Source organism: Oenanthe melanoleuca, chromosome 1A, assembly GCF_029582105.1.
Source record: "Oenanthe melanoleuca isolate GR-GAL-2019-014 chromosome 1A, OMel1.0, whole genome shotgun sequence".
In the NCBI taxonomy this organism is placed as follows: Eukaryota; Metazoa; Chordata; class Aves; order Passeriformes; family Muscicapidae; genus Oenanthe; species Oenanthe melanoleuca.
The window spans coordinates 10,218,111-10,245,694 of NC_079334.1; the positions used below are offsets into that span (position 1 = coordinate 10,218,111).

At 40.0% G+C, this 27,584-nt stretch overlaps 1 protein-coding gene across 2 annotated transcripts in view; it reads left to right on the forward strand.

The window, feature by feature from the left end:
* LOC130248422 (potassium voltage-gated channel subfamily KQT member 1-like) overlaps positions 1-27,584 on the forward strand; it is a 409,170-nt gene that overhangs the window by 30,211 nt on the left and 351,375 nt on the right. Inside the window, exons 5-11 of one of the 2 annotated variants that reach the window (XM_056482175.1) lie at positions 2,936-3,014; positions 4,838-4,934; positions 9,250-9,390; positions 14,356-14,466; positions 14,761-14,856; positions 15,712-15,840; positions 17,524-17,686. In XM_056482175.1, the coding sequence (XP_056338150.1) occupies positions 2,936-3,014; positions 4,838-4,934; positions 9,250-9,390; positions 14,356-14,466; positions 14,761-14,856; positions 15,712-15,840; positions 17,524-17,686 (816 nt within the window). The remainder of the gene's footprint in view (positions 1-2,935; positions 3,015-4,837; positions 4,935-9,249; positions 9,391-14,355; positions 14,467-14,760; positions 14,857-15,711; positions 15,841-17,523; positions 17,687-27,584) is intronic. The other variant, XM_056482176.1, reaches the window with a different exon arrangement.

Genomic DNA, 27,584 nt, shown 5'->3' on the forward strand with positions numbered 1-27,584 from the left:
AGTTTTAAACTCTTTTGAAACCCTCCTGCTTGTTGTAAATAAAAATGTCAACTTCTTCAGGGGCCCTGAGCTACGTCTACCCCTCAAGCATTTATCTGCTTTGTGATTTCTCCTCTTTTGGGTTGCTAGGAATGAACACTTAAAATATGGCTAAGGCAGACATCAGCTTTAGAAGGGCAGGACTGTAAGGTGAAGAAATGACTAAACCTTGAGTAATTGACAAGATTTTGAACAAAAAATCCTTCCTTGGGTACGAACAAATTCTTCATCTGCTTCTAGAGCTGGTTTTTTTTTTTTTTTTTTTTTAATGCAACCATGAAGCCTGTAAGGAATTTTTTTATTCCTCATTGTGCTTTTGATTTTTCTTTCTATTAATAAGTGCTTTTTAGGTGGGTATGTTAGAGAAGATGATAGTCTCATTGAACTGTGTTTTCAAGGGGTTCTCTCTACTGGTATGGTGCTTCTGCCACAGTAAATATTCATGTTTGTGTTGGAGCCCTTGGGGAAGACACCATGGGTTTTGTTAGGAAAAGCTAAGAATGGTTACAGCTGGTTGTGCACTCACAGGTATCAGTACTTTGTTTAACCTTTGAAATTCCCCTAAGGATATAACACATTGGAAATCAAAATTTGCTTTTCCACATTAAATGCAGATGGAACAGTGTCTGCACTGACAGAACAAGCTAAACCTGGGAAATACCTTTGCTGTGAATGATTCATCCTATCATTTTCAAATCAACATGAATAAAATACAAACACTGTAAAAAGAAATTGAAGTATTAGAACAGAAAGTAAAACAAAACACATTCATCTTATTTCTTTATTAATACAAAAATTTTTATTTTAAAATCAGAAAAAAAATCCACTAAAATTTCTTTGGCATAGGTTTCTTCTATGGGTTTTTGTTCCCTCTAAAATTTGGATTAGTTCTTAGAAAGTTCAACATGGAAAATCCCAGGCTGAGGCAGAAGGAATATTCTGGGACACACAGGCTCAATAAAAAAAAAAAAAACAGGAGGTGGGTTCTGATCCAAAGGTCTGGGAGAGGAATGTTTAAAGAGACTGACAAGCAACCAGGAGCTTGAAGGGAAATCAGCAGGGGCTGGAAATGTGTGAGGTTGAAAGGTGGCAGAGAAAGGGCAGGATATGCTGTAGACCTAGGCTAAAATAAGGCTGTTTGGACCAGTAAACTGAGATTAACAAGGGAAGTCTTAAGCCCTGGAAACTGGGATGAAAACTAGGAAAAGAGGAGAAGCAGAGCTAGAAGGACAGGTTTGGAGAAGAAGAAAGAAAAAGAAATATCTCTACCACGAAGAACACTTTCTTGAGGAAAAGTAGAAAGTGCAAATGAAAAATCCTCTTTTACCCTCACCACTTGGTTGAATTCATTTTCTAAGCATGTCTTTTCCAGCTTTAGTGCCTGTCATCAGATGGAAATGTGTGTCTGACAATTTAGTAAAGACATGATACATCATTTGCTAAAGGTCAAAGATCTGTATTATGATGTGACAGGAAGAAAACCCACCCTAAGTCCCAATGTTCACAAATATGTGTTTGCACACATACATGATATAGGAACAGCATTAAAAACTTGCAAAGACAGGCATTCAAAAACTAAGATTAATTCCAAATGGAAGCTGTTTCTGTAGCCTCATCTCTCCCTTTATTCATTTTCATTTTTATTCATGCACAATGAGTGTAGTACAGTCTTTAAACTGACTGTGTGCTTTCCCTTGAGGAGGAATCCAGCATTTACAGTAAAAATCAAACTAATATTGGAAATTAATTCAACTCAGAGAGCGAAGGATGCTGTTGGTTGTAGAACTTCTGCAATATTTGTTGGATCCCATCCTGCCTCTTGCCCAGGCATCCCATGGAAAGTGGGTTAAATCAGTTTTCACAAGGGGGCCTTATTTTCTGGATGTCCAAAGGCAGATTTTGAAGTCAGGTTGCAGAGGTTCAAAGCTGTCACAGCTGCAAGTGAAGTCAGCAGGGCTGGTGTTTTGAAGTGCTGCATAATGTTGAGTGCTCTGAAGAATAAAGTACTGCCTGTTTCAAACTGCCAAAGGAAAGTTTACCAAAACTCTTCCTCATTCTGCCTACTCATTTATAATGCTATGCTATGCTTTTTTTTTTTCTTTTTTGTTAGAATTTGAAAGGGAAGCATTTAGATGCTCTAAAGAGGTTTACCACAGAAAAGCCTGTCAGGAAATTAAAAAAAAAATCTTCTCAGAATAGTGTTACAGCAAGGTTCAATTATTAAAAGAAATGGACATGCTTAGTGAACTGGGATGAGGGAAAATGAGGGATGCTGGCAATGTGAACTCAATCTGTCATTTGCATTGTATAAAGCTGGAACTGTGTAAACTGCAGAGTTGTAGAAACCAAAAAAAGGGGAAAAAAAGGAACTCTGGAAACAATTATTTTTTCATACAAATAAAGACAGTATCGCAAATAAACTAACAATTCTGATTTTTTTTAGCCAGCCTTTGTTCTGACAGCTCCCTTAGGTTTCAAAGCTTGGCTTTACAGCTTTGATACAACTTTCAAACTAAGAGTATGTGTGCATTGACTTCATGGATTTCATTATTGCCTGATAGAAACCCCTGCATTTCCTCTTAGATCAGAAGCCTTCAGCCAAAATACGGATTCATTTCTAGGGTGCACAAATGGCTTTGCAATTTTTGTGGCAAGCTGCCTGATCCATCAGATTCTTTGAAACTTCTTTTACTGAATTCAACCTGGAAGAAACTATAGACACTGTGGTTTTGATGTGAAGCTATTACAAAAACTTAGCATGCCCACCAAATTTCTCTTTTTGAAGTGCTTTCCTTAGTGTGTATTTGTTGTGTTTTTCAGTCCTGAGATAAAAAATAATAACAAAAAAAATCAATACGCTCTTTCTTCTTTTGTTTGTTTGTTTGTTTTTTAACAGATCTGATTGTGGTAGTAGCCTCAATTATTGTTCTGAGCATAGGATCTAATGGACAGGTGTTTGCCACCTCTGCAATAAGGTATGTTCTCCTGTCACTGCAGCTCTTCACTACCACAGAGGTTGTAAGATGTGTATCTGATTGCCTAATTCCCAATTTAGCTGCATGTCTGATTTTCCTAATACAGGGAAAGGTACTCTAGTAAGGCACTGAGCAGTAGAGAACTGGGTGCTGTTATGCTTGGTGGCTGGTTGGGAAATGAGTGCAGGAACAAGGAAAATGAAAAATTGTGGGAATGCTGAAGCCAGGTGGAAAAAATGAAATGTTGTGTCCTATTTAAAACATCAAACAACTTTCTCTCTGAGACAAGAGAGAATTGCTGAGCATGGGTTTATTTAAGAAGTAATCCAGACAGCACTTCACTTGGTGCTTTTAGAGTAGGAGTAATTACTTTGTTTAAAGAGTAATTATGCTTTGGTGGATTTGTTTGGCACGAGCGAGTCACACCGTACGTGAACCAGAAGCATTTGATGTCTGCAGTGTTTGTTCAGCTTGCATCAATACTGCAGGCTTGTTTTGGGAGGTGAAGTGGCTAAGCAGAAGGAAAGAATGATAAGCAGTAGGTGTACTTCCCACTCCTAACCTAAGTTCCAAGATGTGCTGCATGTTCTGTCACAAGCCTCTGCTTCCCAGTGCACTGGGATCACTGGGAAGTGGGAATGTCCAGTGCTGTCTAAACTGCTGTGTAGGCAAACACTGGGAGGAACTACATGTACAGAGTGTTTTAAAGGTAACTCTTACTGTAGAACATTCATCCTTACCTGATGGTAAGGACTCCACCCAGGCAGCAGGAATATCAGCTCCTGTAGGAAAAGAGGAAGGTGCATGTGGAAATTCCAAGGGTTGGGGTTTTTTAGTTTAACTAGAAGCATAGGAAGGACTTCAGTGAAAAGGCCCTGTGTGTTTATATGTGAGCCCAGTGGGTTTTGGGCTCAGTGCAGCCTTGCCCAGTACTAAGTCCAGAGTCACTGTCCTACACCTCAGAATGCTCTCTGACACAGAACCTTAACCCACATCCCTGCAGTGTTACTGCCCCACTAAAAAGCCAGGAGGGTCAGCAAGTCTGAATTAAAAATCAAAACCTACATCCACAAAAAAAATCTTGAAGATTGCTAAAAAGAGCAAAAAATACTTCTAGTGAAAGATTCTCAGGTAGACTAATTTAATGTTCATCCTATCCTGCTCTTCACTGGTTTGTTTCAGGGATAAGACAGTAAGATGACTGTAGGCAAACAAAATTTATTGCAAAAGAGAAACTTAATGAAATATTTTTTATGGAATAAAAATATGCTAAAGAACCATATTGATAATTTTTTTTATTTAGTTGGAAATATTTGTAGCTTATTGATTTAGTTATTCTCCTAAAAAACAGATAGGACTCAATCTATTTCCAGTTCTATCAAATCGATTTCGATACCTCACACAACAAGGATTTCAGCAATGCCATGTTTGATTCATATTCTGCTTTTGGCAAATAGAGAAAAAAGCTTGTTCATGTTTATGTTAGCAGAGCTTGAATCATTAGTTTTCCTTGGAAAGGAGGCATTTAAAGATTGAAATAATATAAATTATACAGCTTTCCCCTGATTTTGTTTCTTTTCCCATTAAATAATTGTTTTCATTGTCAGTATTTCTGAATAAATTTGACTATGATGAAATGTGATGTAAACACAGAGATGCCTCAAGCCTGAGATGCCACCCCAGGCAGGGGCAGTACTGTCACAGTTCTTGAACGTGGCAGAGTGTTAGTGGACATTATCAGTTGTGGGTGGATAAGGCAGTACTGTCCTCAAGCATTTTAATGTATTTATTGTATTTATTTTAATGCTTCCCTTTCCTTACAGGGGGATCCGCTTTCTCCAGATCCTTCGGATGCTTCACGTTGACCGCCAGGGAGGCACCTGGAGACTGCTGGGGTCAGTGGTTTTCATCCATAGACAGGTAACCACCCTTTGAACATCCCCTGCATTCTGTTGATTTCAGTAAATCCTCTCTGTTGGCTTCAAATCATGGTCTGGTTTAAATGAACTGTTAAATTGCAAGAGAAAAAATACTTAAAAGTTCGTCATTTGTTTCTTTCTCCTTTTAAAATAGGGGAGCCATTCTTTGCTATTCAGGGTAGTGGCTAACAGGGTAGAAACAGCAGTGTTTGGGTTTATTGACAAACTCTTTGATGTCATCCCTCAATGTAATTTCTTAAATGCAGTTTTGTGGGCTGCCTTTCATATTGCAAGTACTCCCCGCTATCTCTGCAGAGCATGTTTTCCTAGCTTGCTTTTCCTGTGGAAAACCAAACACTAGTGGGAAAGCCTTGCTAGAAGAAGTCAATAATTTAAATATTTCTGTTTTGTTCTCCTTGGAGTTTTCTAATTTATTCTGCAAATAAAAAACATGAACTGTGTTATGAGGCTGTGTAAGAAAAGTTACTTTTTTTAAGGGTGTGGTCAGAGGCAAACCTGGCTATAAATAGGTGCATGTCTGCTAAAGCTTTGAAACAATTTTTCTGTATGAAAGCTCATTAAGCAGGAAGAGTTTAAAAATTTTTCTGCAGACTTGAAAATATTTCATATTGAAGGCTTCTTTTTGAGTCTTCATGGAATCTCATTTATGATTAGCTTTATCAATATAATAGAAACTTATATCATTAGACTTTAAGTCTTGCATCTCATGCCATGCTGTGGAGGGCTAATACTGTGCTATTAATCTCCACATCCCACTTGTAAGGGTGGTTAATTTGTTCTTACAAGTGTGGATTTGTTCTCCACATATTGACAAACAGTTACAGATGTCCACACGGACATTTTTTAATTTTCTATTTAGAAAACTGTTTTTTCTGGGATAGAGAATGTGCTGCACTTAATCCAAGCAAACAATTTAATACTCAAAGTTAGTTTTCTTCCTTTTATTTTTACCTCCAGTACAGTAGGAACTTTTATGTCATGATGGCTGTGCAGAAGTGATGCACACCAAAGTGCTGTGGGATAAAGCCTCCTTTCATACTGTACAACAGGATGACTTTTAGTGCTCCAAGTCTGTGTGGTCTTCATTTATTATGCTTGCATTGCCTGGGTATCTTGCTAGGGCAAAGTTGATATCCAAATAACTTTCTCAACATTTACTACCCTTACTGACAGAGCTGTTTGAGAACATTTTTTTCCCTGTGTATTCAGAGTTTTAGCCAAGAATCAGGAAATACTATCTCCAAAATACAACACTTAAATCTTACATGTTGCAAGCATAAGAAAGTTCAATGATTTAAAAGGAAAAAAAAATCCTTGGAAAAGTGAATTTATAAGTAAACGCACCTGAAGTTCTGCTTATCCAAAGAAGTGATTATGGTGATAAATAAAACTCCACAGATCTGTAGTACTTATCCAAGCAGATCACCCACTAACACATTAAGGAAAAAAAATACCAAGCACACAGTTCTGTATTGACATTGGACAAGTGTAGCTGAAACCCTAACATGGTACCAAACGGAAGGAAAAATGGAACCTTTATTCCTCTCCAGCCTCTGAAAGAAATTTTTGTTTAAAAATGAAAAACCAAAACAAAAACACCTCAGCTGCTTTTTTTCCACAGGCAGAGTACAAAGTCCTCATCTATTTTTGGGGTTTTTTTTGCGTTTGATACTATTACAGAAAAAATAGGCCCCTAAACCCTTAAGCAATGTGAGAAAATAAATTCACATCTTGGTGCCTGTGAAAATAGCAAGCACTTGTACCTCCCTGGGCCCAGAAGAGCTTAGTAAAGTTGTCACCAACGATTTCCATGTGTTTTGGAATTTTACATATAGCTCAATTAGCTCACTCAGGCCTGGTTTGGCTGGGGTGCTCTTCTATTTTCAGCAGGTTGAGCTTATATACCAGCATTCCTTGCCAAAGGCAACAAAACATGAGTCAATATCTCATGTGGTGCTGGAAAGCCATGGAGAAGTCCTGCAGCTTGCTGAAAAACCAAGTTAGCCACTCAAACTCCAGCTTGTGAGCCTCTGGTTGGTTTTCCTCCTTCCTCACCTCACTTGGTGAGGTCTTCCACTGCTCCTAGGATATTTTCATATTCTCATATTCTTTCCAAGTGTTGAACTTTGTATTGTGTGGTCCTTATTTTAACTGAAAATGGAGATATAGATGAGTTTAAAAAAATGTGCTGACTCAACTCTGTCAATATTCAAATTTACATGTGTGGGTTTCTTGTTCTTGCTGTTTCCCGTGTGTGTGCATCTGAAAGTTCCTGCTGCAAAGACACATTTGTTTTAGGCAGCACCCTTTATTCTTAAGCTCTTATCTAATAAAACCCACATAAATATGTAGTTTTAAAGCCTGATGCTTGCAGAATGCTGTTTGTTTTGTGATCATGTCTCATGAAGCATGTGTTATTTAAAAGCTTCTGACTCTCCCTTAAGTGAAGTATGCATGAGATTGCTGCCACTATTCTTAGTAATTAAATATAGTCTCTCTATACATGTGAAACATGGATTGGTGATATTTAGAGTAAGTCCAAGGCAGTTGTATTTTCATCTGGCCTTTACTTAAAAAGAATTCCATGTCTAGATGAATGGTACTGGAGCTGAGAGGTGCCAGTGGTGAAATAAACTCAGTAGTTCTGTTGATATTTCAGCTACTTTGAAATTAGTTCATAAGACTCTGCTATTTTCCTGCCTGCTTCCCAAAAAGCCAGCACTTAAACCAGAATTATTCCAATTATCATCCACAGTCAATTGTGTATGTTAACACAAGGAGCTTTTCAAAGCAATTCATATCTACAAGTACACAGTGCTCCATTATCATGAGATGAAGGTGAGAAAATAAAGGTGACCAGCAGAGAAACTGCTGAAACCCCAGGGTTTATTTCCTTTTTCAGCTGCCTTGTTTAGCAAACAGGCCTGCAAAAAGTTAAGGCTTAAATTAGAAGACTTGGCCATGGGCAAGATGAAATACTATCACAATTCATTATTTAGGTCATCATTAAATGGTTAGAGGAAAAACACTTTTTTTTTTTTTTTTTTTTTTTTTTTTTTTGCTTAAAAACTTAAAGGTTTTCTGAACCCAGATTTTAATTAGTGCTGTAGGATAAGGAAGAATATTTCTGTTTCCTGCTGCTGAATGTTGGTACTTGGTACAAGGGCTACCTTTCCCCAGACAGCTCTTACAAGGAAATGAAAACAAAGAAAGAAAAAGAAAATCTGAGGGAAGTACAATGATTAAATCAAACTTTCCCTTACAAATAGTTTGAGAAACATGGGTAGAGTATTGCAGAAAATCTATGAAAACCTAACATACTTTAAGGGTAGGGGCAATCCTTCCTAGTCAGGTTTTAATTTTAAATGTATCATATGGCATTATGCTAATTCCCTTATTGGCTGGGATGCAAGGAGAGACAGACTGTCAAGATGCCACTGAACATGTAGCACAACACTGTTCCATGATAAAGATAGCCAAATTTGTGCAAAGAAATAAAGGAATAATGCATGTAAGGTTTAAGTAATTAGAATGAGCTGTTTTCTGTCACAACTAGGCATTGGAATTCCCTGAGGGGCAGGTGGATATATAATTAAAAGCACTGCTTTTATAAGCTTTTCATGGTTTTTCATCTGTGACACCACACATTTTGGCTTGTTTAAATGCACAAGCACTTTTTTTATTTTCCTGAAGACTGTGAGAATCCTGTATCTAAGTCACAACAGGTCTGACACAACTTCCCTGCCCAAAAATCTTTGAAGAAAATGGTCAGTATCATACAATCACAGAAGTCTGCCCTAGCCTTCTTCAGGACTGAAAAACTGATATCTGCCTAGGATATTTTATCTTAAAATTTTATCTTAACATGAAACTGTTGAGGCATCACTATCCAGTCTTGAGCAGTCTAAATGTCAGATACTCAGGTTCACTGTTCAGATTTGGCCATAATCAGTGGCTGCTATTTCTCAGTGCACTGCTCAGAAAAAGCATTTCTAAAGTTGCTTTACTACTTTAAAAATCTTTAGACAATTACTATTTTGAGTAGACAGTTAAGTGGAATGATTCCCATTCCATAATTAGGAGAGGTGTTCCACTCTACATTTAGCTGCCCCAAGGATCAAGCCCAAAATGATGGCTTTTTGAACTATTTAGCCTGGTATGAATAAAACATTAATTTAATATTAATTTTTCTACTGTGATGCGAAAATTCCAAAGATATTTTCAATGTTTTACAATGATAGAGTATATATATATGTGATGAAAACCTCATGGTTGTTTGCTTTCTCTTTTAATAGGAACTTGTAACCACGCTGTACATTGGATTCTTGGGATTAATTTTTTCATCCTACTTTGTTTATCTTGCTGAGAAGGATGCAGTTGATGAGGATGGAAAGACAGGTTTCTCCAACTATGCTGATGCCCTTTGGTGGGGTGTGGTAAGTCCTCACCAACAAAATGTGTGTGCAAACAGGGCCCAGGGTTTTCTGTTCAAGTTGTGATCTTTTCTGAAAAGCCTGGCATTTCTTTCTTTGCAGAATGTATTTCTGTAGGGAACTGGCAACTTCTTCAGAGGGATACAAGAAAGAATATAAGAAATGCAATTAAATTATTGGGGTATTAAATTTTATTGTGAAAGCAGGTTAGCAAGTTCTTAGCAAAGTACACTGAATGCTTACAGATATGAAAATTCCACATCTCAGAAAGAGTAAAGATTCCCTTCAAAGCCTATAGAATTTTCTTCAAACTCTACTAAATTATCTGCAAATATGCATTACTTCAAAACATATTCTGTATGTGAAAGTTGGGTTAATGACTTTATTTTTTTTAATCTTTTTGTGTAAAACTCACTCTCTGAGTAATGTTTCAGAACTTGATGCAGGTTATGGTGCCTGTTTTTTATCTTTAACTGGATGCTGCATAAGTTTCTACTTCAATGAAGTACACTGAATTACAGACCATATTACATGTAGCCTGAGTCACCACTCTGTAAGTGGTTCACCATAAAAATATCTTAAACATTAAATTCCTGTCACTAGGTTGTCGAATATTCATTTCATCTGCAGAGTATCACCTATGGCTGTGCTAAACAGCACAAACCCAGAAGAATCTAGTGAAAAAGAAAAAGCCACTCAATGGCCAGATGGGCCTGATGATCTAAGGGGCTGGGAAGCAATGAAACCATGAACAAACCCATAGAGCCATCACTTGTTGAAGTCCTCAATGGACGTGGGATAAAATTTTAAGAATGTGAAACCTCATGGTTATAGATGTGAAGCAAACTTTAGCTAGTGGAGGAAAATAAAGAGTGTCTTAGAAGTACTGATTGTTCAAACACCAGTGGATCACTTTAAACATCCAGTTCTATCCATGTATATTCATGCATGAGTAACTCCTGCATGTGATAAAAATTCCATGTGGACCCAGTATACTCTTCCTACCTTCCCTTGTTGGTTTATTTTTTTTTTGTTTGGTTGGTTTTTTGTTTGTTTTTGGTTTTTTGATTCTGTTTTGGTTTTTTTTAGCTCTAGTTTTCTAGAGTTGCTTCATTAGTTGCATTGAAAAGGAAGGTAGGAATTAGAAATACTTCTAATCACTATAAGATATTGCATTGATGTGAGTAAAGAGTTAAAAATATTAAGGTTAAAAAATTCAGGGTGTGTTTCTACAAGAATATTTTGGACTCTGGGGATTTAAAAGGAGTTATGAAGACCATCAGAAAAGTTTAAAATGCACATTACCTCGTTGAGATAGATGACTTGGGATCTGGGTTTCAAAGTGTGTGGATGGGACATGCAAAGTGTTCAGTAGGTTTTGTAATTTTCCAAAACTTGACTTGCTTTGTGTAGTAGCAAGATAAAATCAGCTCCTCTTTCTCTGGCTGTGTGAGGAACACTGTTCAAATTGTTGTTGAAGCTTTTCAGGCATGGAGGCCTCCTCAGCATTTAGTGAGTCACGGTGCAGGTGCAGTTCACAGCTGGGAATAGGAACAAAGGACAAAGCGAATCACTTTCTTCTTCTTTTCAAATCTCCTGGAACACAGAAACACAGATGTGGAGTTACTAGGGAGTGAAATTTGATTTTTAACTTGCCTTTCAAAACTGAGTCATTGGAAAAAAAAATCTTGGTAGCAAGTATTTGAAAGTCTTACATGTCTGAGAAAAACCACAGAGTGTATTACGGGGAACGTTTTGCTTTGGGGAGAAAGTGCAAGCTTGCTGAACTTGATACAAATGACCTGAAAGCTTTAAATATGGGGAAAAGAGAAAATAAAGAATGAATGAGAGCTGGAATTAATTGCTAACTACATTCACCTGCTTCAGTTAAATGCAAAGTTTTTTCCTCCTAGATTTGGCAGACAAACAGGTTAAACTGCAAGGACATATCAAAGACTTGTGTTTACCATGAAGCCATTCTCAGAAGTTGTATCATGTAGGGCACAGCTAAAAGCACTTCCAACAGCATGGTCAGTCTGTCAGAATTGCAACCATGTCACAACAGTTGCCCTGTCCCTTTGGGGTATTTTTCCCTTGAGGAAAGAAGAGCACATAGGAGGATTCTCTTCTGTTGGCTGTCCCTGCTTGCCTCTTGCTGCTGGTGATGCTTATTTGCCTTACTGCACACTCAGCTATTCTGTACCACTGGACTGGAGTTAAATACTTGCTCCAGTAAATTGGTGTTAACTGGCACAGGTAGTTGGGACCAACTGCTCAGAATTTCCAGCAGTAAATTTCCATGCCAGGGTAGCAGTTTGAATCCCTTTATAGTTAGTGTGGTTTTTGAGGTGTGCAGTTCTGACTTCTCACACCTGAGGACACCTGCCTGTCTCAAAACATCTGAGCAGTCCTGTTGACTTCTACTAAATGAGAGTTCTTCCCTTTTTGAGGTGTACATGTGTGTGTTCAGAGCTTGTGCACGCTGCTGGAATTTGCTATCATAAATCCCTGTTACAAGAGGTGTCAGTTTCCAAAGTCCAGTTCTCCAACATTTTCTGCTCAGAAATACTGATAACTTTGGGATAGAAAAAAAATTAGAAAAAAAAAGTGATTAAGAAAGCCAGAGAATTACATTTATAATCCTTTCCATGTATTCAGTGTACTAATTAGACTACCAACAAGGAACCCTCTTAAGGTAGCCAGAGAAAAACTTTCTGAGACGTGTTCAGGCACCTGCAGGAGTCTGCCAGCCAAGTGCCTGCTGTGGGGGTGGAAAATTCATCTTTTCTGTGGTTACAGCTTTCATGCTGTCTTCCATAGTAACTAAGGCAGCTCAGCATTACTGCTGTTTGGTTTTAAGTCCTGGAGAACTTAGGATAAAACCAAACCAACCAAAACCACCCCCAAAAAACCAGACCACCCCCAAAACCCAAGAAGCCCTTTGTAAGAAAAAAGAGAAGGAAGGCAAAGGAAGGAAAAAATCACAGCCTTTGAGGTGTCATCTGGGTACACTGAGGAGCTGAAGTCCTGTTAAAGAAAGAGAGCTTTAACTTCCTCCACTGCCCAGAAACATATGCTGCATTTCAAAGTTGAATTTTTGGGGGTCTGATTTAATTTTGAGGACTGGCAAACTTGTGTGTTTGTCCTGCTGGTAACACACAGCACAGCACCTGAGTCCCTTGATCAGCCACATTAAATCTGGACAAACACTTGGTAAGGCAGAGCTCTTGCTGAGAGCAGTTTGTAGTTCAAAAGAACAATATTCATTCAAGGATATAGCTGCTACAAAGTGGTTTTCCTCAAGTGGAAAATTCATGATGAATAAACACAAATATAACAATCTTTTTGGAAGTTGGAAAAACTAAATTTGGTAGTAGTTGGTAACTTTTTCCCTGCAAATCTTTCTTCCTGCTCTGAGAGTAGGAGGAAACATATTCTTCCCATGCCTTTATTGCCTGAAAGTTTCTTCTGAGAAGACTATTTTTGCATAACATCCAAGCATTTGTCAGCAAATTTTTCCATAAAAGGCAGCCTCTTTGTAGTCAGTGTAAATTTACATATTCTTTTAAGTCTGTTTTGGCTGTGTTTCTGCTACCATTCAAGGCAAAGTGAAGGGAGGGGGACTAGGTTTGGGGCTGGTACATCCAAATAAAAATACATTTTTTCTATTTACAGTTCTCCCCAGTGGTTAGTATTGATGACAGAGCTCTTCTGTTCCTCACCAGAAGGTTTTTGTGCCTCAGGGGTCCAAGTCATGTTTCTCACACCATTTTATGGCAGCATCAGAGCTGTGAGGCTGCTGAAAACCCAACACCCCCATGGCCCAGGGTCTCTGTTATAGACCATGGTCTGTGAGTCTTATCCTGCTGTGACCATGGTGCTGAGGCCCCTGTCAGGTGTGATTCCCAAGGCTTGCTGTGGGTTCCTGGTTTGGAATCAGATGATTATCCCATTCCATTGGGCAGCAGGGGCTCCTTGTTACATCCCAAACCTTTCTGATGGACCAGCCTCCACCTGGACCCTCTCTTCCCTCCTGAGCTCTGGCTCATAATGAATTCTCATTCATCCTGCTGGATGAATGAATTCCTTCAGGAATAGTCCCAAGCCTCTGTCCCACTCAGGTCCTCCTGCCTCTGGGGATGTTCAGGGCTGGCCTGCCACCTCCACAGCAAGTCCCTGCAGATCCCAGACCTGAGGGCACTAATTGTCCTAATGACCCTGACCAGCATGAGCCCTCTGGTGATGCTCCATGCACACAAGGGGCAGTATTTCAGCACAGGAGAGATGGTCTGTAGCTCAACTGCAGCTGTGCCTAGGTATGGAGTCAGCTAATCCTCATTCCTGCCCATGGGATGATGCCCTGCTGTTGTCTCCTCCCTGTGGACTCCTGTGCTGACCACTTGATCCTAATCCTGACCTGTGGCTGCCTCATTGTGCTGCTGCATTAGAATCCAGATTCTGGGGTGGACCTTGCTGCCCTTTCTGCTTCTGTTTGCCTTGAAAGGTACTGGGTCCTGCCTGGAGAGGTGCTGCCCTGCTGGCCCTGCTGTCTCCCTTGACTGTGGGCCCCTTCTCCCTTAGGGAGTACCTGGCCTTGATAAGCAATGATCAGATCCAAATTTAAGCACCTTGTGGCATAAGCACAGTTCTGAGTGGCCAGGTCCTGTATTTGTGAGAGAGGAGGAGAGCTAAGCACAGGGCTCAGCTGTGTTCAGGTCTACCTCTACTGGCAGGTTGATAACACATCCTGAAATGGTTGTGAGTTCCTCCTCTTGCCATGAGGATTCAGCTGGGATGGGTTAGTTCTGTCCCTTTTCACTCCTGTCAGGGTTTCCTTATCCACAAATCCACACACTGCTGATTCACACCTGTCTCCTGATACTTCACTAATTACTTTTCCCTTTCATTCTTTTTTCTCATACATTTTGGAGAAAAAAGCACTAAATCAGGTATTTGTTCCTGGTGTAGGTGACAGTCACAACAATTGGCTATGGAGACAAAGTTCCCCAGACGTGGATTGGGAAGGCAATAGCTTCCTGCTTCTCAGTGTTTGCCATCTCCTTCTTTGCCCTGCCAGCTGTAAGTAGAACTTGAATATCTTCATTAAAGGTGTGTTCACCTCTGTGAATGCCTCTTGCTCCTGTGACCTGTGGATGACAGCAAAAAACACGTGTTAATTGAAGCTGCACAATTCCACTGTTGATCTGCTCAATTTCAGATTTATTTGTTGGAGTAAATAGAACTCTGACAGTGTAGACATTTGAAAAATCTTTTTATAACTTCTTTTATTAAATGTTTATTCCAGGTGAGAAGTATTTTATTTAGGTATGTGAAGCTATATACATGTCTGAGTAGTAATTTTGTTATGTTTAGGGTATTCTGGGGTCAGGTTTTGCCCTGAAAGTACAGCAGAAGCAACGTCAGAAGCATTTCAATAGACAAATCCCAGCTGCAGCTTCCCTAATTCAGGTAAGGCCACGAAAGTAAAATCCTAAAATACATCAGAGTATTATTATAATATATAAATATATAAATGTATAAAAATAAATAAATAAATAAACAAATAAATATATATATATATATACACATATATATATCAATACCGAGGAGGGAGTATGGCCTGGAAGTTCAAGTACTGGGAATCACCATTCCTAAATTTATTTATATGGATCTATAGCTTGTGTTTAGCCACTTGGTCATTTTGATCCACTTCAGTAAGTAGAGAAAATAAGATAATTGCCTCTCCCTTTCTGGAAGCTGCACTGTACCTGATATTCACAGGCATAATGACACTAACTGGATGTAGTGAGTATATGTAGTGAAATACTGAAAACAAAATAAAAATCTTCATTATATTTAATTCATAACTTCATTTTAATATTTTTTTAGGTCCTGTGCATCTGCCAAATCCTGAGGTGGTGAATTTATGTACAAATGCATTATAAAACACACCTGGTTTTAGAAAAATCTCCCAGCATAACATTCCTTATGATAATATAAAGAATTAAATAGCACAGTGCACAAACATTCAATGTGGCACAGTGCAGAAAAAAAAGAAAACACAGCATTCAGTGGGGGATTAATTTTTATGAGGGCAGAGTTTGATCCCAGCTTGTGGAGGGAGCACTCCAGGAGCACACTGAATATCTCCGTGTGATGTGTCTGCGTGTCCTGGTGCAAATTGCATCCACCCTGGTTGTGCTTTATTAGGAATGGTGTTTGCCTGGGCTGAGGGCTTTGTTGTGAGTTGGATTTGCTGCAAAATTTGCCATGCAGGAGCTCAGTGACTGCTCCTGCCCTGAGGTTCTCTGGGTTCCTTTACAGACCCTGTGGCGCTGCTACGCAGCAGAGAAACCCTGCACTTCCACAGCCACCTGGAAGATCTATGTGACAGCTCCCCTGCAGAATCCCAAAAAGTCTCCAGCGCCATCTAGTCCTGGTCTGAGAAAACAGGTGACAGCACTGGCAGGGCTGGCTCTCTGCTTGCTTTTCATTTTAAATCATAAATAACTTGCCAAAAGCCTTGTGAAGCACCTGAGCAGTTTGGACACTTGAAATAGTTTATTTTCCACCTGCCACAGCCCAATTAGTTTTGTTTTCCTTAAAATATTCTTGAGGAAAAAATATCTTCTAACTAAATTTGTCTTGTTGGTCAGACAGGTACCAACTCTCCATTGGTTTATTCCCCTTGGAGTCTCCTACTTTCTCAAAGCACAAGGCAATGGTGCCTCTTTCCCATTTTGCATTCATTTTTCAAAGTAGTTCATACAGGAAGAAGGAGAAAGCCAGTTTAAAAATTTATGTTCACATTGAACATGTGGCTGACAGCAGCTGCTCTTCTCTGAAGTATTCCATGCTGCTTTTATTTCTTTAGAAATTTGGGCAAATTCCCAGGCTGTGGGTGCAGGGGAGTGGAACAGTATTTGCCTGCAGAGGTGGAATTGCCCAAACAGTTCTGTGGTGTCATTGCCAAGCTTGCCAGAAGGGCAGAGGTCTGCAGCAGGTGAAGCTCAGGGACCCAGCATTTCCCAAATGATGGTCAAGGCCTGCCTTTAGGAGCCTGTTTCCCAGGGTTTGCTGAACAGCAAACAATTCATGGTTGGAGAGTTGGGAAAAAAAGTATTTTCCCTCTGTTTTCTCTAGTAAGAGGGACTTCCATAATATATTATTTGTCTGAACCTCCCTGTGCCCACTGAGCCCTCATTTAACAACATGGTAATGGTTCTTTCACCGCTTACCAAAGGATCCTTTTCTTTGTTCTTTCTTGGTCTTTAACTTCTTATTTTAAGGTCTCAAATACATATTGATCATTTTGTGTGTGTTGCAGCATTTTGTTCTCCAGAGAACTCCTATTTTCTTCTCCAGTTTTAAGAGCCTGTAATCTTTGCTTTTAGAAGTATTTTGATGCATACCAGTGTGTCCACTGTCCACAACAAATACCTGTTTCTACCAGTTTTGCCCCATTTAATTCTGAACATGCATTTTTTTAACTGCTGCAGAGATGAACAGAAGGAATTCCAAAAGTCTGAGTAGTAGACCATAACAAAGTAAGAATTGGCTTAACTTTAGATCAAGTCCCATATGTGAATATCTTGACCCTGCAGCTCTTTCTGTTGATCCAAACCTTCATTTTTCATTTTTAAGTACCAAGGCTTCTAATATCAGGAGAACTGTTTGCAGACAGGAGGAAGGATTTCTCTTCTCCTGATGTGCCTAATTTAGCCTTTTTGGCAAAAGATGAAGTTTTCTTTAGTTCAAGAGGCTGCACAGGACCTAGTTCATAGTTCAAAGTCTATGGTTTTATTTAATTAAAGCTTTAGAAAGATATTCCAGACAAGTTGATATATGCTGAAGTCATTAGAATTTTGTATGCCTTGAATTTTGGTCCCAATTTGAGAATTTTTACTAACAACTTGATTTTTTCAGAATGTTCTAGTTGCCTTCTGAAAATCAAATTCTTACCAGATTTTAGTTGACAATTCAGAATCAGACACTTTAAAACCATAAACAAAGGTTGCAACCCTTTCACTGAATTTCAGTTTCATTCAAGTGAATTCACTGTACAGTGAAGCTCACATGTGCACTTGTCTGTGTTTGATAGCATCTTCTGAAATTATTCCATTCCTACTCTCACAGGCCAGAAGATACAGAAGAAAAGGGAAGCTGGGCTGTGGGAATGGTTCTGCCCCTGTAATAAACCCAGGAGAAAATTCCTTGTCTGTTCCCCAGATCACTTATGATCACATTGATGAACAAGAGGACAAAAAAGATGTGTCTTTCTACATTGATGAACCCAAAGGTAATTTACTTATGTTCAATTTATCATTTTTCAAGAGACAAACTTAAAAAGAGTTGACATGATGAAATGAAAAGTTATATGAAAAAAAAAATTTAAGCTAATCAGTAAATCAAGATGCCTCCAACCAGGGATGGTTGCATAACAAAAATAGAGGGACACAAAGGAAGTCTTTCATTCATGTGGTGTGAATATCAAAAGAGCTTTCTTTGTTCACCATCAATTAAGATGTTGGATATATTGTTCATTCTTCCTTGAATTATTTCAGAGGTAGATGTAGAGTTTTCTCAGGTCTACCTCACCTTTTAACTTTACCTCCTTTTACCTCTGTAGGAAAAAAAATAAACCAGGAAAAATATTCTACTTTATTTTACAGCACCTTCTTAAACATTGTGCAAACAAATTGCGATAAAAAAATCAACTATTTTTATGCCCGCATCAATTAAGGGATTTTGATAAGTGTTTTTTTTTCTTGCTTAATTTAAAAAATTGTGTGTTTATATAAGTGATGGTTGTATTTCAATGTGGAAACTGTCTGAATTTCACTGCCGAGTTAATGTATTTGCTTTGTTTGTAAAATCCTTTTTTTTTTTTTTTTTAATTCAGTTTGTAAAGGAAATGTCCCTATAAAATGGTATTATTTACTATAAAAGAAGGTTTTCTGGAAAGCTGATTTTTCTCCTTTTGCATTGATTTTCTTTGTCTGATAGGATTGGGGCACTGTTCTGGATCTGCTACATCTTGAGCTCGTAGTCTGAGTTCTGTTCCATACCCACAGGCATTTACAGTGCTTTTAGGTTTCTGGGAGAGGGCATGAAGGGTATGATATTTATAACCAAAGCTTCTGCTTTAACTACACATCTCATAACAGAATATTGTGTTCATTCTCAGCACGCTTATTGGGCTGGAGCAGCTTCCCTTGCTGACCACGACAGCAGATTTTGCTGGGTGTATTTTGGTATTGTGATGTGATGGGTGGAAGCAGCAAAGTGTTGAGCAACTGGTAACAGTCCTGGAGGCCACTAAGATGCTGGGGACTCTGGTGGCTTTACTCAGGACTCTGCAGTGCATGTTGGTTCACTAAAGCTGTGTTCTCTCAATGGTCATGGTTAATCTGAGCAAAGCTCTGTATTGTAGGAAAGAGAGTGATGAGACAAGCCTGTATCTTTTTCTGCCTGACAGAAAATGAAAAAATTTTCCCCACTTTCTGAAAATGTTTTCTTCTTGTACTTCCATTATAGCTGGTTGAATTTATTCTTATTCTGACAGACAGCCATGCATATTATTCCCTTACCAATTAAAATGTATCTATTTTTCATTTTCTTTCACGTTTTGCCTTAGCCAGTGTCAGGGTTAAATCACACTCAATTTCATTCTCCTGATTCATTCCTTCTGTTGCAAAGCTTCCAGGAATGTAGCTGGCAAACTCAATTGCTCAATTGACTGAACATTCTTGACACCTCTCAAAAGTTTAAACCTGATTTCTCTCAGTGAAGTTCTCCTTGCCAGAATTAATAGGCTTCTATTCCTGGGAAGTGGAAGTACTAAACTTCAAGCCTTTAAATGGGGCATTTTTTTACCTGTCAAAAAAGCTGAAAGTAGAAAAGGCAGAGAGGATCCTAATCCGAAAAAGGTAATTGAAAGGGGCCATGCCAGCTTCTATTGGGGTGTTGCTGTAGTGGAATATTTTATTCATTGCTGGTGGGGGCTGGAGGTTTGGCAGATGATGGCAAACTACAAGGTTGAATCAGATCACTTTTCTAGGCCTGACCTAGAGGAGCAGAGCTGCTGCTTTAAACCAGCCCTTTGCTGCTCTGGTCAGGTATGAGAGAGGGACTATAGGAAGGCTGAAATAAAGGCCTGTCAAGTTTGCATAGAGTGGGTTGGAAGGGACCTTAAGAATCAAAGAATCCCGGAATTATTTGGGTTGGAGGAATCTTGAAGATCATCCAGTGCCACCCCCTGCCATGGGCAGGGATGCTTCCACTATCCCAGGTTGCTCAGAGCCCCATCCAGCCTGGCCTGGAACACTGCCAGGGATGGGGCAGCCACAGCTGCTCTGGGAAACCTGTGCCAGGGCCTCACCACCCTCACAGGAAACAATTTCTTCCTGATTTCCAATTTAAACCTCTTTCAGTTTAAAACCATTCCCCTTGTTCTATCGCTGTTTGCCTGTGTAAAAATCCCTCTGAAATGTTTTTACAAAGTCATTTTAGGTGCTGGCAGGCTGTAATGAGATCTCCCCAGAGCCTTCTCTTCTCCAGGTTCTCCAGCCCCATCTCTCAGCCTGTCTGTACAGGAGAGGTGCTCCAGTCCTTGGAGTTTGTGCAGTTTGTGTTTTTTTCATGGGTGTCTGTTGCTTCAACTAAGAAACTATTTCATATCAGGATGTCTGATTTAATATTTTCATGTAGTGATTTAAGATTCTCAGTCATTTAATCCTTACCTGAGATTTTATCCATAGGTATTAATCTTACCTGTACTTTTGCCTATCCTTGTGCCTACTCCTCTGCAGCCAGGTCTGTTATCAGGATGACAAGACATGTGCAAGCCCTCTGACATCTTTAATGTTCCTGGAAGGTTTAAAGAAGGCACATAAATATGAAGATTGTAATCAATTAGAAGAGTGAGTGGCAAGTCACAGAAACTGATCCACACAAAAGGGAAATAGCATTTTGGTGTAACTGGAGTTTTCTAGATGCATTTTGAGTTTCACCACAATGAATCCTTCACAAAATGAACCAAATAGATGTTTCCTAGTGCTTTTTATTAGGGAGGGAAAAAAATTTCAAAGTTTTTAGACCTTGAAGTTCAGCCTCCTGGGACAGCTCCAGCAGATGGAATATATTATTCTCTGTCAGCTGTTGTAGGTTGTATACACAACTCATTATTGTTAGATTTGTCAAAGTCACAAGACTCTCATAGTGATTAATCTCTGCAGGGCTAAAAATAAAATTCCCTGTTTATCACTGTGCTTTTCTGTTTGGTTTTTGGAGTTTCTTGTATGCTGATATATGCACAGTTTAAAGCAAAAATACACAAGAGCAGTTTTTTACCTGGAGAAGGGGGAGTACTGCAGTTTTCTCTGACTCCCTTACCTTTGTTGTCCTTTCCATATAAAATGTGCAGTAGGGTTAATGTTGATTTATTCTGTTTTTAATACCAGTTTGGATGCCAGCATTCCAGCATTCACCTGTCTGGAAATCAGCTGGTTTTTCCCAGAGATTGGTTGCATTTCCTGGTAGGAAAAGGGTCTGCTTTCCCATACTGGTGCAGATGGATTATAGTCTGCAGTACCTATAAAGAAGCAAATATTTTGCATGAAGTGGATTCAGAGATTCCAGTGCTGACAAGCTGAGAGAAAAAACACGTGGCCAAACTTTACAGAATAAAGCAAACACTAAAGCTTTTGAGGGTTTGCATAACTGTTAGTAAGTCTGAAAATCATAAATATAAAGGTATGCACCAAATTAGCATGAGAAAGTGTCCAGATAACATGCTTTTGACAAATGTCATACTCTTAAGAAGGTGGGTTTAGCAGATGGTGGTGGCTTTGCAGTGAGAATTTGTGGTCAATGTAGAGCTGTTTAACATCTCCATTTGTCTGTCAGTTCAGGACTTGTACTGATGGCACTTGCCCATGTGTAAGAATTGTGGAAACACATATTTACCAGGAAGTTTTCAGTCTTTACTGGTTCAACCACTCTTTACTGGTTGCTGCCCTGAGTGAGAACTTCCAGTGAATTCTATGTTTATCTCACTTGGCCAGAATGGATGACAGGGCTGGGGATGGGGGTGCAGGAAGAGAACAACTCTGCCAAACCCACTCTTACTTCTGATTAAATCTGGCAGCTTTTGAGGTTTAAAAATTTATTTTTGTTCTGCACTTTTTCAGCTCCTTGTTGTGCCTGATTTAAGACCAGGGTTTGGATCACTGGTCATACCAAACTTGAGCAGGGACTTTGTTCCCAGATGTTCCCAGGGACCACAGCAGTGCAGAATAAGGGAAGATATTTGCAGGTCCCTCAGGCTTTTTCTAGACACTGTCAGCACAGCAGTGGGGTGAAAAAAAATCAATTATGAGTTGAAAAGGAGGGCATACCACAGTGTAGATTTTTTGTTGCCAAAATGAGTATTTCAGCTAACTGTTAAAACATCAAAAATGTAGAAAATTAGAGAAGCAAATAAATTGTATTGGAGTCAACATACTGAGTAATAATGGCACAGAGACACCTTTTTAAAGTGAGATTATAAATTGTCCTGATAAATTTTAAAGTTTTTGGTAAGCTCTTTCACTGAGGCACCCCTGATATTTTTTACTCTGGGATGCAAAATATACATAATCTTGCTGTGTGAGGCTCTGGGCAAGAGAAAGAAGGAAGAAAATCCAAGACCCTGTCATAGAAATCTTCTCTTGATGACGAAGTCAGTAATTTGGTTTCTCTTTTAATATATTTGAGGAATCTGCAGAATCTTCTCATTAAATTCAGGCACTTGTGGGGTTTTCCTGACAGATGTATTGGAAGAACCTATTCACGTAGCCAGCCTTGGGAAAAAGGGAGAAATTAAATAAGATTTTTGAAGAATGGAAAGTCAGAATTAAGGTATGGCAGAAAGTAGGTTAAGAAGTATTATACTCAGTGTTAGGTATCAAAAAGGGTAAGCCCACGTTATAAAAGTAAGAACTAGAATTTAGTGCTAGAATAACTGAAATCTTGACCAATTGTTACAAAAGAGAATCAAATGCAATGTTGTTTTTTTAATAAAAAAATTAAAAGTTGCTACTATAGTAAAAAATCAATTAAAACTGTAAAAGTTGCTTTTAAAATTCTGCCTGTTTAGCTGGTATTTATGCTTATTCAGTTTTTGGGTGTAACTTGCTGCAGGAGGAAGAGGGGAAGTACACAATGACCTGTTGAAATCTCATGTCCTTAACATGGAGGAATATGATGTTTGTGGTGACAAGGTGAAAAGGAATTTCTCCTTTTTCTCCTGGGATCCCTTTGGGGTCACCTACAAATGTTTCCTAACACTCTTTGACATATTTCTTCATTGCTCTGCAGCTTCACGTTTCATCAGAATTTATCAGGTTATGTTCCCTTTTATGTGTGTGAAATAGAATTTTTTTGTTCTCTGTTACCCTTACAACCAGTTTTGTCCTGCTTCAGGACTGCTTTTTATTTTAACTGATAGTTAGTGAATTTTTTGTAGCTGTGGGGTCTCCAGTGCCAAGCCTGTGCCCCATCTCTTATCTCCTGTCTGTACTCACACACTGCATCCTGTGTTTCCACTTCTCAAGGCCTCTGATATTCTGCCCAGCCTGTATTTCTGTAAACTCTGTCATTATTTGATTGTAAATGTCTCATCCTACTAAAATAACTGCTGCAGCTATGAAGGCATGGTTATGCAACACAAAGATAAACAGAAGTAAAGCAAGATACAGACACCTGCTCAATTAGAGAATTTGCTGTCACAGCTAAATCAGGATCAGGTCAGGGAAGGTCTGGAGCAGCCAGAGAAGTCTCATCCCTCAAGTTCTGCAAATTTACCAGCAGTGCTAATCCAGCTCAGAGTAACTTGGGAGACATGGGGCTCTTTAGTGAATTCACATGAATATCCCAGTCTACAGCTTTTCCAAAACTTAGGAAAGATGAGAATGAGCTGGGTAAATTGCGAGCTTTGCTTTAACGGCCTCAAGTTGAGATTAAAATCTTTGCAGAATGGAAGTTTGGTCCAGTTACCAACCATGAAGTGTAAATACAGTAATGGTGTCAGGAAACACTTAATAATTTTTTCTGTCCCCTGAAAATTACCACTGAATGTGCTAAAATTGTCACTAAAAATTGTGTCACTTGCTATTGCTTGGAAAATAATTCAATGAGGAGCAAATAAAGTTAGAACATGAGAGAAAGGACTGGAAAAGATGCACAAGTCAGGTGGGTTTATCTCTCTGGGATTGCAAAGCAAACAGCTGAGCAGTCAGGGAGTGATCAGAAGGAACCTGAGAGCCACTGACAACATGGACAGGAGGCTGCTGAGATGCAGGATGATGATTTAAAATACAGAATTTCTGTCCAGCTGGAGCCACCTACCTTTGTTTTGCATTGTAGGGTAAAAGTAGATGATGCATGTCATCTCAATAGAGGTTATATAAAAGGGTGTATAGATACCTAAATCTAAACAGGCTGTTGTGTAATTAGATGGAAGTGTAAATATTTAACTCTAAACAGATACCTGGTCTAAATCGATTTTCTGTGCAATAAGTGTTAATATATAATGCAAATAGAATTGTAAACTGACACAGTCTAAACAGATGCATAAGTATAAACATAGAAGTGTAAATTGAGATAAGGCTGAGAAGATATGAGATGCAGTTGTAAATTCATCTATATGTAAATATGTCTGTGTCTAAATACATCTAAGTGAAAATAGGTAAGACAGATGAAATATAGCTCTTCTCTATGTGTAAGTAGCTGTGTGTGTGAAAATGTAAATGTCTCAGCTAGACAAGGGTGCTAAAAAGAAAGAAGAGGGTGTTTTTAGAAAGAACCACCTTCTAAATATTGTTTTGTGTCCCTCCCCTTTACCTTGGGTGCAGGACTGGGGCTGTGGACAGGGGAGGGGGAATATGATTGCTTTGACCCCATTCCTGGTGGGCTGGGGCTGGAGCAGCCCCAGGTGTGATCTGTGAGGGTGGGAATGGAACAGCCCCAGGTGTGATTGATGAGGGTGGGATTGGGACAGCCCCAGGTGTGATCTATGAGAATGGGATTGGGACAGCCCCAGGTGTGAATGATGAGGGTGAGATTGGGACAGCCCCAGGTGTGGCCTGTGAGGATGGGATTGGGACAGCCCCAGGTGTGAGCTATGAGGATGGGATTGGGACAGCCCCAGGTGTGATCTGTGAGGGTGGGATTGGGACAGCCCCAGGTGTGGCCTGTGAGGGTGGGATTGGGACAGCCCCAGGTGTGAGCTATGAGGATGGGATTGGGACAGCCCCAGGTGTGAGCTATGAGGATGGGATTGGGACAGCCCCAGGTGTGAGCTATGAGAATGGGATTGGGACAGCCCCAGGTGTGATTGATGAGGGTGAGATTGGGACAGCCCCAGGTGTGAGCTATGAGGATGGGATTGGGACAGCCCCAGGTGTGATCTGTGAGGGTGGGAATGGAACAGCCCCAGGTGTGAGCTATAGGGATGGGATTGGGACAGCCCCAGGTGTGAGCTATAGGGATGGGATTGGGACAGCCCCAGGTGTGAGCTGTGAGGGTGGGATTGGGACAGCCCCAGGTGTGAGCTGTGAGAGTGATGGGATTGGGACAGCCCCAGGTGTGAGCTGTGAGGATGGGATTGGGACAGCCCCAGGTGTGGCCTGTGAGGGTGGGATTGGGACAGCCCCAGGTGTGAGCTCTGAGGATGGGATTGGGACAGCCCCAGGTGTGAGCTGTGAGGGTGGGATTGGGACAGCCCCAGGTGTGATTGATGAGGATGGGATTGGGACAACCCCAGGTGTGGCCTGTGAGCACGAGGCAGGCCCTGCTGTGGGCCCTGCTGTGGGCTCTGGGCCCTGCTGCTGGAGAGCTGCTGAAGGCAATCTCAGGGTGTCTCTCCAGGCCCAGCAGTGAGATTATCTCCCAGGAGTTTGGAGAGCAGCTTGTGGGGTTTTAGCAAGTCTCCAGAAAGATGGAATGCCAAAGAGCCAGGTGGGAGAGGGAAGCAGAGCGCCGGGGGTGGTGACTCAGGGTGTGGTGACAGACACAGCTGGGGGCTGCGTGAGGGGCACAAAGGGGGTGTTTTTAATGAATATGAGTATGTAAAGCAGTAAGTAAACTGGGATATAAGCACTAAAGGTGCTTGGAACAAGTAGAGGTACAATTTTCCCTCTGTCAGGAGCAGCCATGAGGTGTTTTCAGTTTTGGATCTGGATTTCAAGAGCGGGCCCTGAGAGAGGATAATAGTACCTGCCCTTGTGAAAAAAAGCACTGAGCCCTTGTCCATCAACAGCTTTCTGTCCCCTCATCTTTTGTGTGAGAAAAATCCCCAGATGTATTCAATTTTGGAACTTGTCTCCGAGGGAAGTTGGAACTTAAGAAGGAAAAATAAAAATAAAGCAAACAAAACCCGCAAAAAAACACCTCCAATCAAACCAGTCAATAGGAAAGAAATAAGTAGAAGGACCATTAATTAGTAATGAGCAATCATGTCAAGTGGTTTTTGTTTTTTTTCTGATGTGACATTATGCATTCAAAATAGGAGGTAAGTGGAAGACAATTTAATACTGATTTTAGTCACCTTTTCCTGTATCATCTGTGTGTGTCCATAAACATAGGACCTGGATTATAGCCTAGAAAACTGCTGAAGGCTCCTGTACAGTGGATGAAAACTTGCTGGAATATGATACTTCACAAAACATTTACCAGAGGTTTGCTGCTGAAATGACAAATACATTTAGAGAGATTTCTGCCTTGGGTGCTATTAAATAAACCCATCAGTTGTCCAGGCTGTGGATTAGAGTTGAATTTTTATTCTGAGGTTGGGACTGTCCTAGAAGTGGCTGAGAGCACTCAGGGCAGAGAAGCTCCTGCCGTGTCTCTCCCCTAATCCTAGATAACGAATTCCCTGCAGTGATCTGTCCCCACACTTTTGATATCCAGCAGCTGCTTGACCTGATCTCCACTCTATTAACCAGCTGCTTATGGGATGTGATCCCACAGTGAGGAAAAAATAAAAAATAACCCCCTCACTATGTGGTCCTAAGAGATGTGTTTGGCTCCAGGGAGCCAGGACAGCTTTGCTGCACTTGGGGTCAGGTGGCCCAAACCATTCTGGGGAAGCAAGGGTAGCCTTGGAGAGAGTACAAAAAGAGGAAAACTGGGATTTGAGGTTTCCCTTTTTATGCAGGGTGTAAATCCTGGTTAAGACCATGATTTTTCTAATTACTCAACTTTAATAAAAATTGTCCTGCAGCTTGTGCAGCAGGGAATGGGGAACTAATAAATAAATTAAGGTTGTTTGGGGAAACAGTCTCTGGAACATGCTCTTAAAAGCACAGATAAGGATGTGCTACACATTGAGTTTGGATTTTTCTCACTATGACTACTTAAGAATTCCATCTTTCTGCTAGGTTTCAGAGAGGTAGCAACAATCTCACTCCAGTGTGAAAATAGAACATTGTGATCTAAAATGCCAAAACCCAAATTTCAAACTGCAGTAATTTAATTTCGAACTTCAAGGCACATTTCCATGCAATCCAGTGGATGAGAAAAGGGAAAAAGAGAGAGGAGGGAATCCCAACCAGCATTTAGACCAGTGGTGACACACATGAAATTGTGGTGCTGTGAGGCTCATTGCAGTTCCCTGAGGGCTGCATGGAAGTGAAGGCATTTTTGAGACAACATGGAGCCTTTTTACTGAAGGTGAGAAGAAGGTACTTATAAATGGAATAAGGATAACTTAATGCATTTCTTCCTTTTTTTTTTTTTTTCTTTTGTGTGCGTGTGTGTACTGATTTTGTTAAAAAAGCTCAGAATTTACAGCTTTTGTCTCAAACTCTTTTGCACAAAAGAAATGGGTTAAAAGTGAGGCTCTAAGACAGTGACAAAACAGCAGCACATCTCGGTGGCCTCTGCTGGAATCCTTGTGTTGGAGTTGAGGCTGGATGTCCAAGGCTCCATGCTAAGGAGGGAGGGCTGAATCCCTGGATTCTGTTCCTGATTCTTGGGGTGACCTTGGGCACATGATTAACTCACTGTGCTTGGGTTGCATCATCTGTTACATGAATGTAAGACTTGTCTCTGTCACGGAGATTTTGTGAGTCCTGATTGTTTATGAAGTGTTTTTAGACTGACACAGCATTACAGAAGTGGAGAATGCAATTAGTCAATGCAGGATTAAACATGGG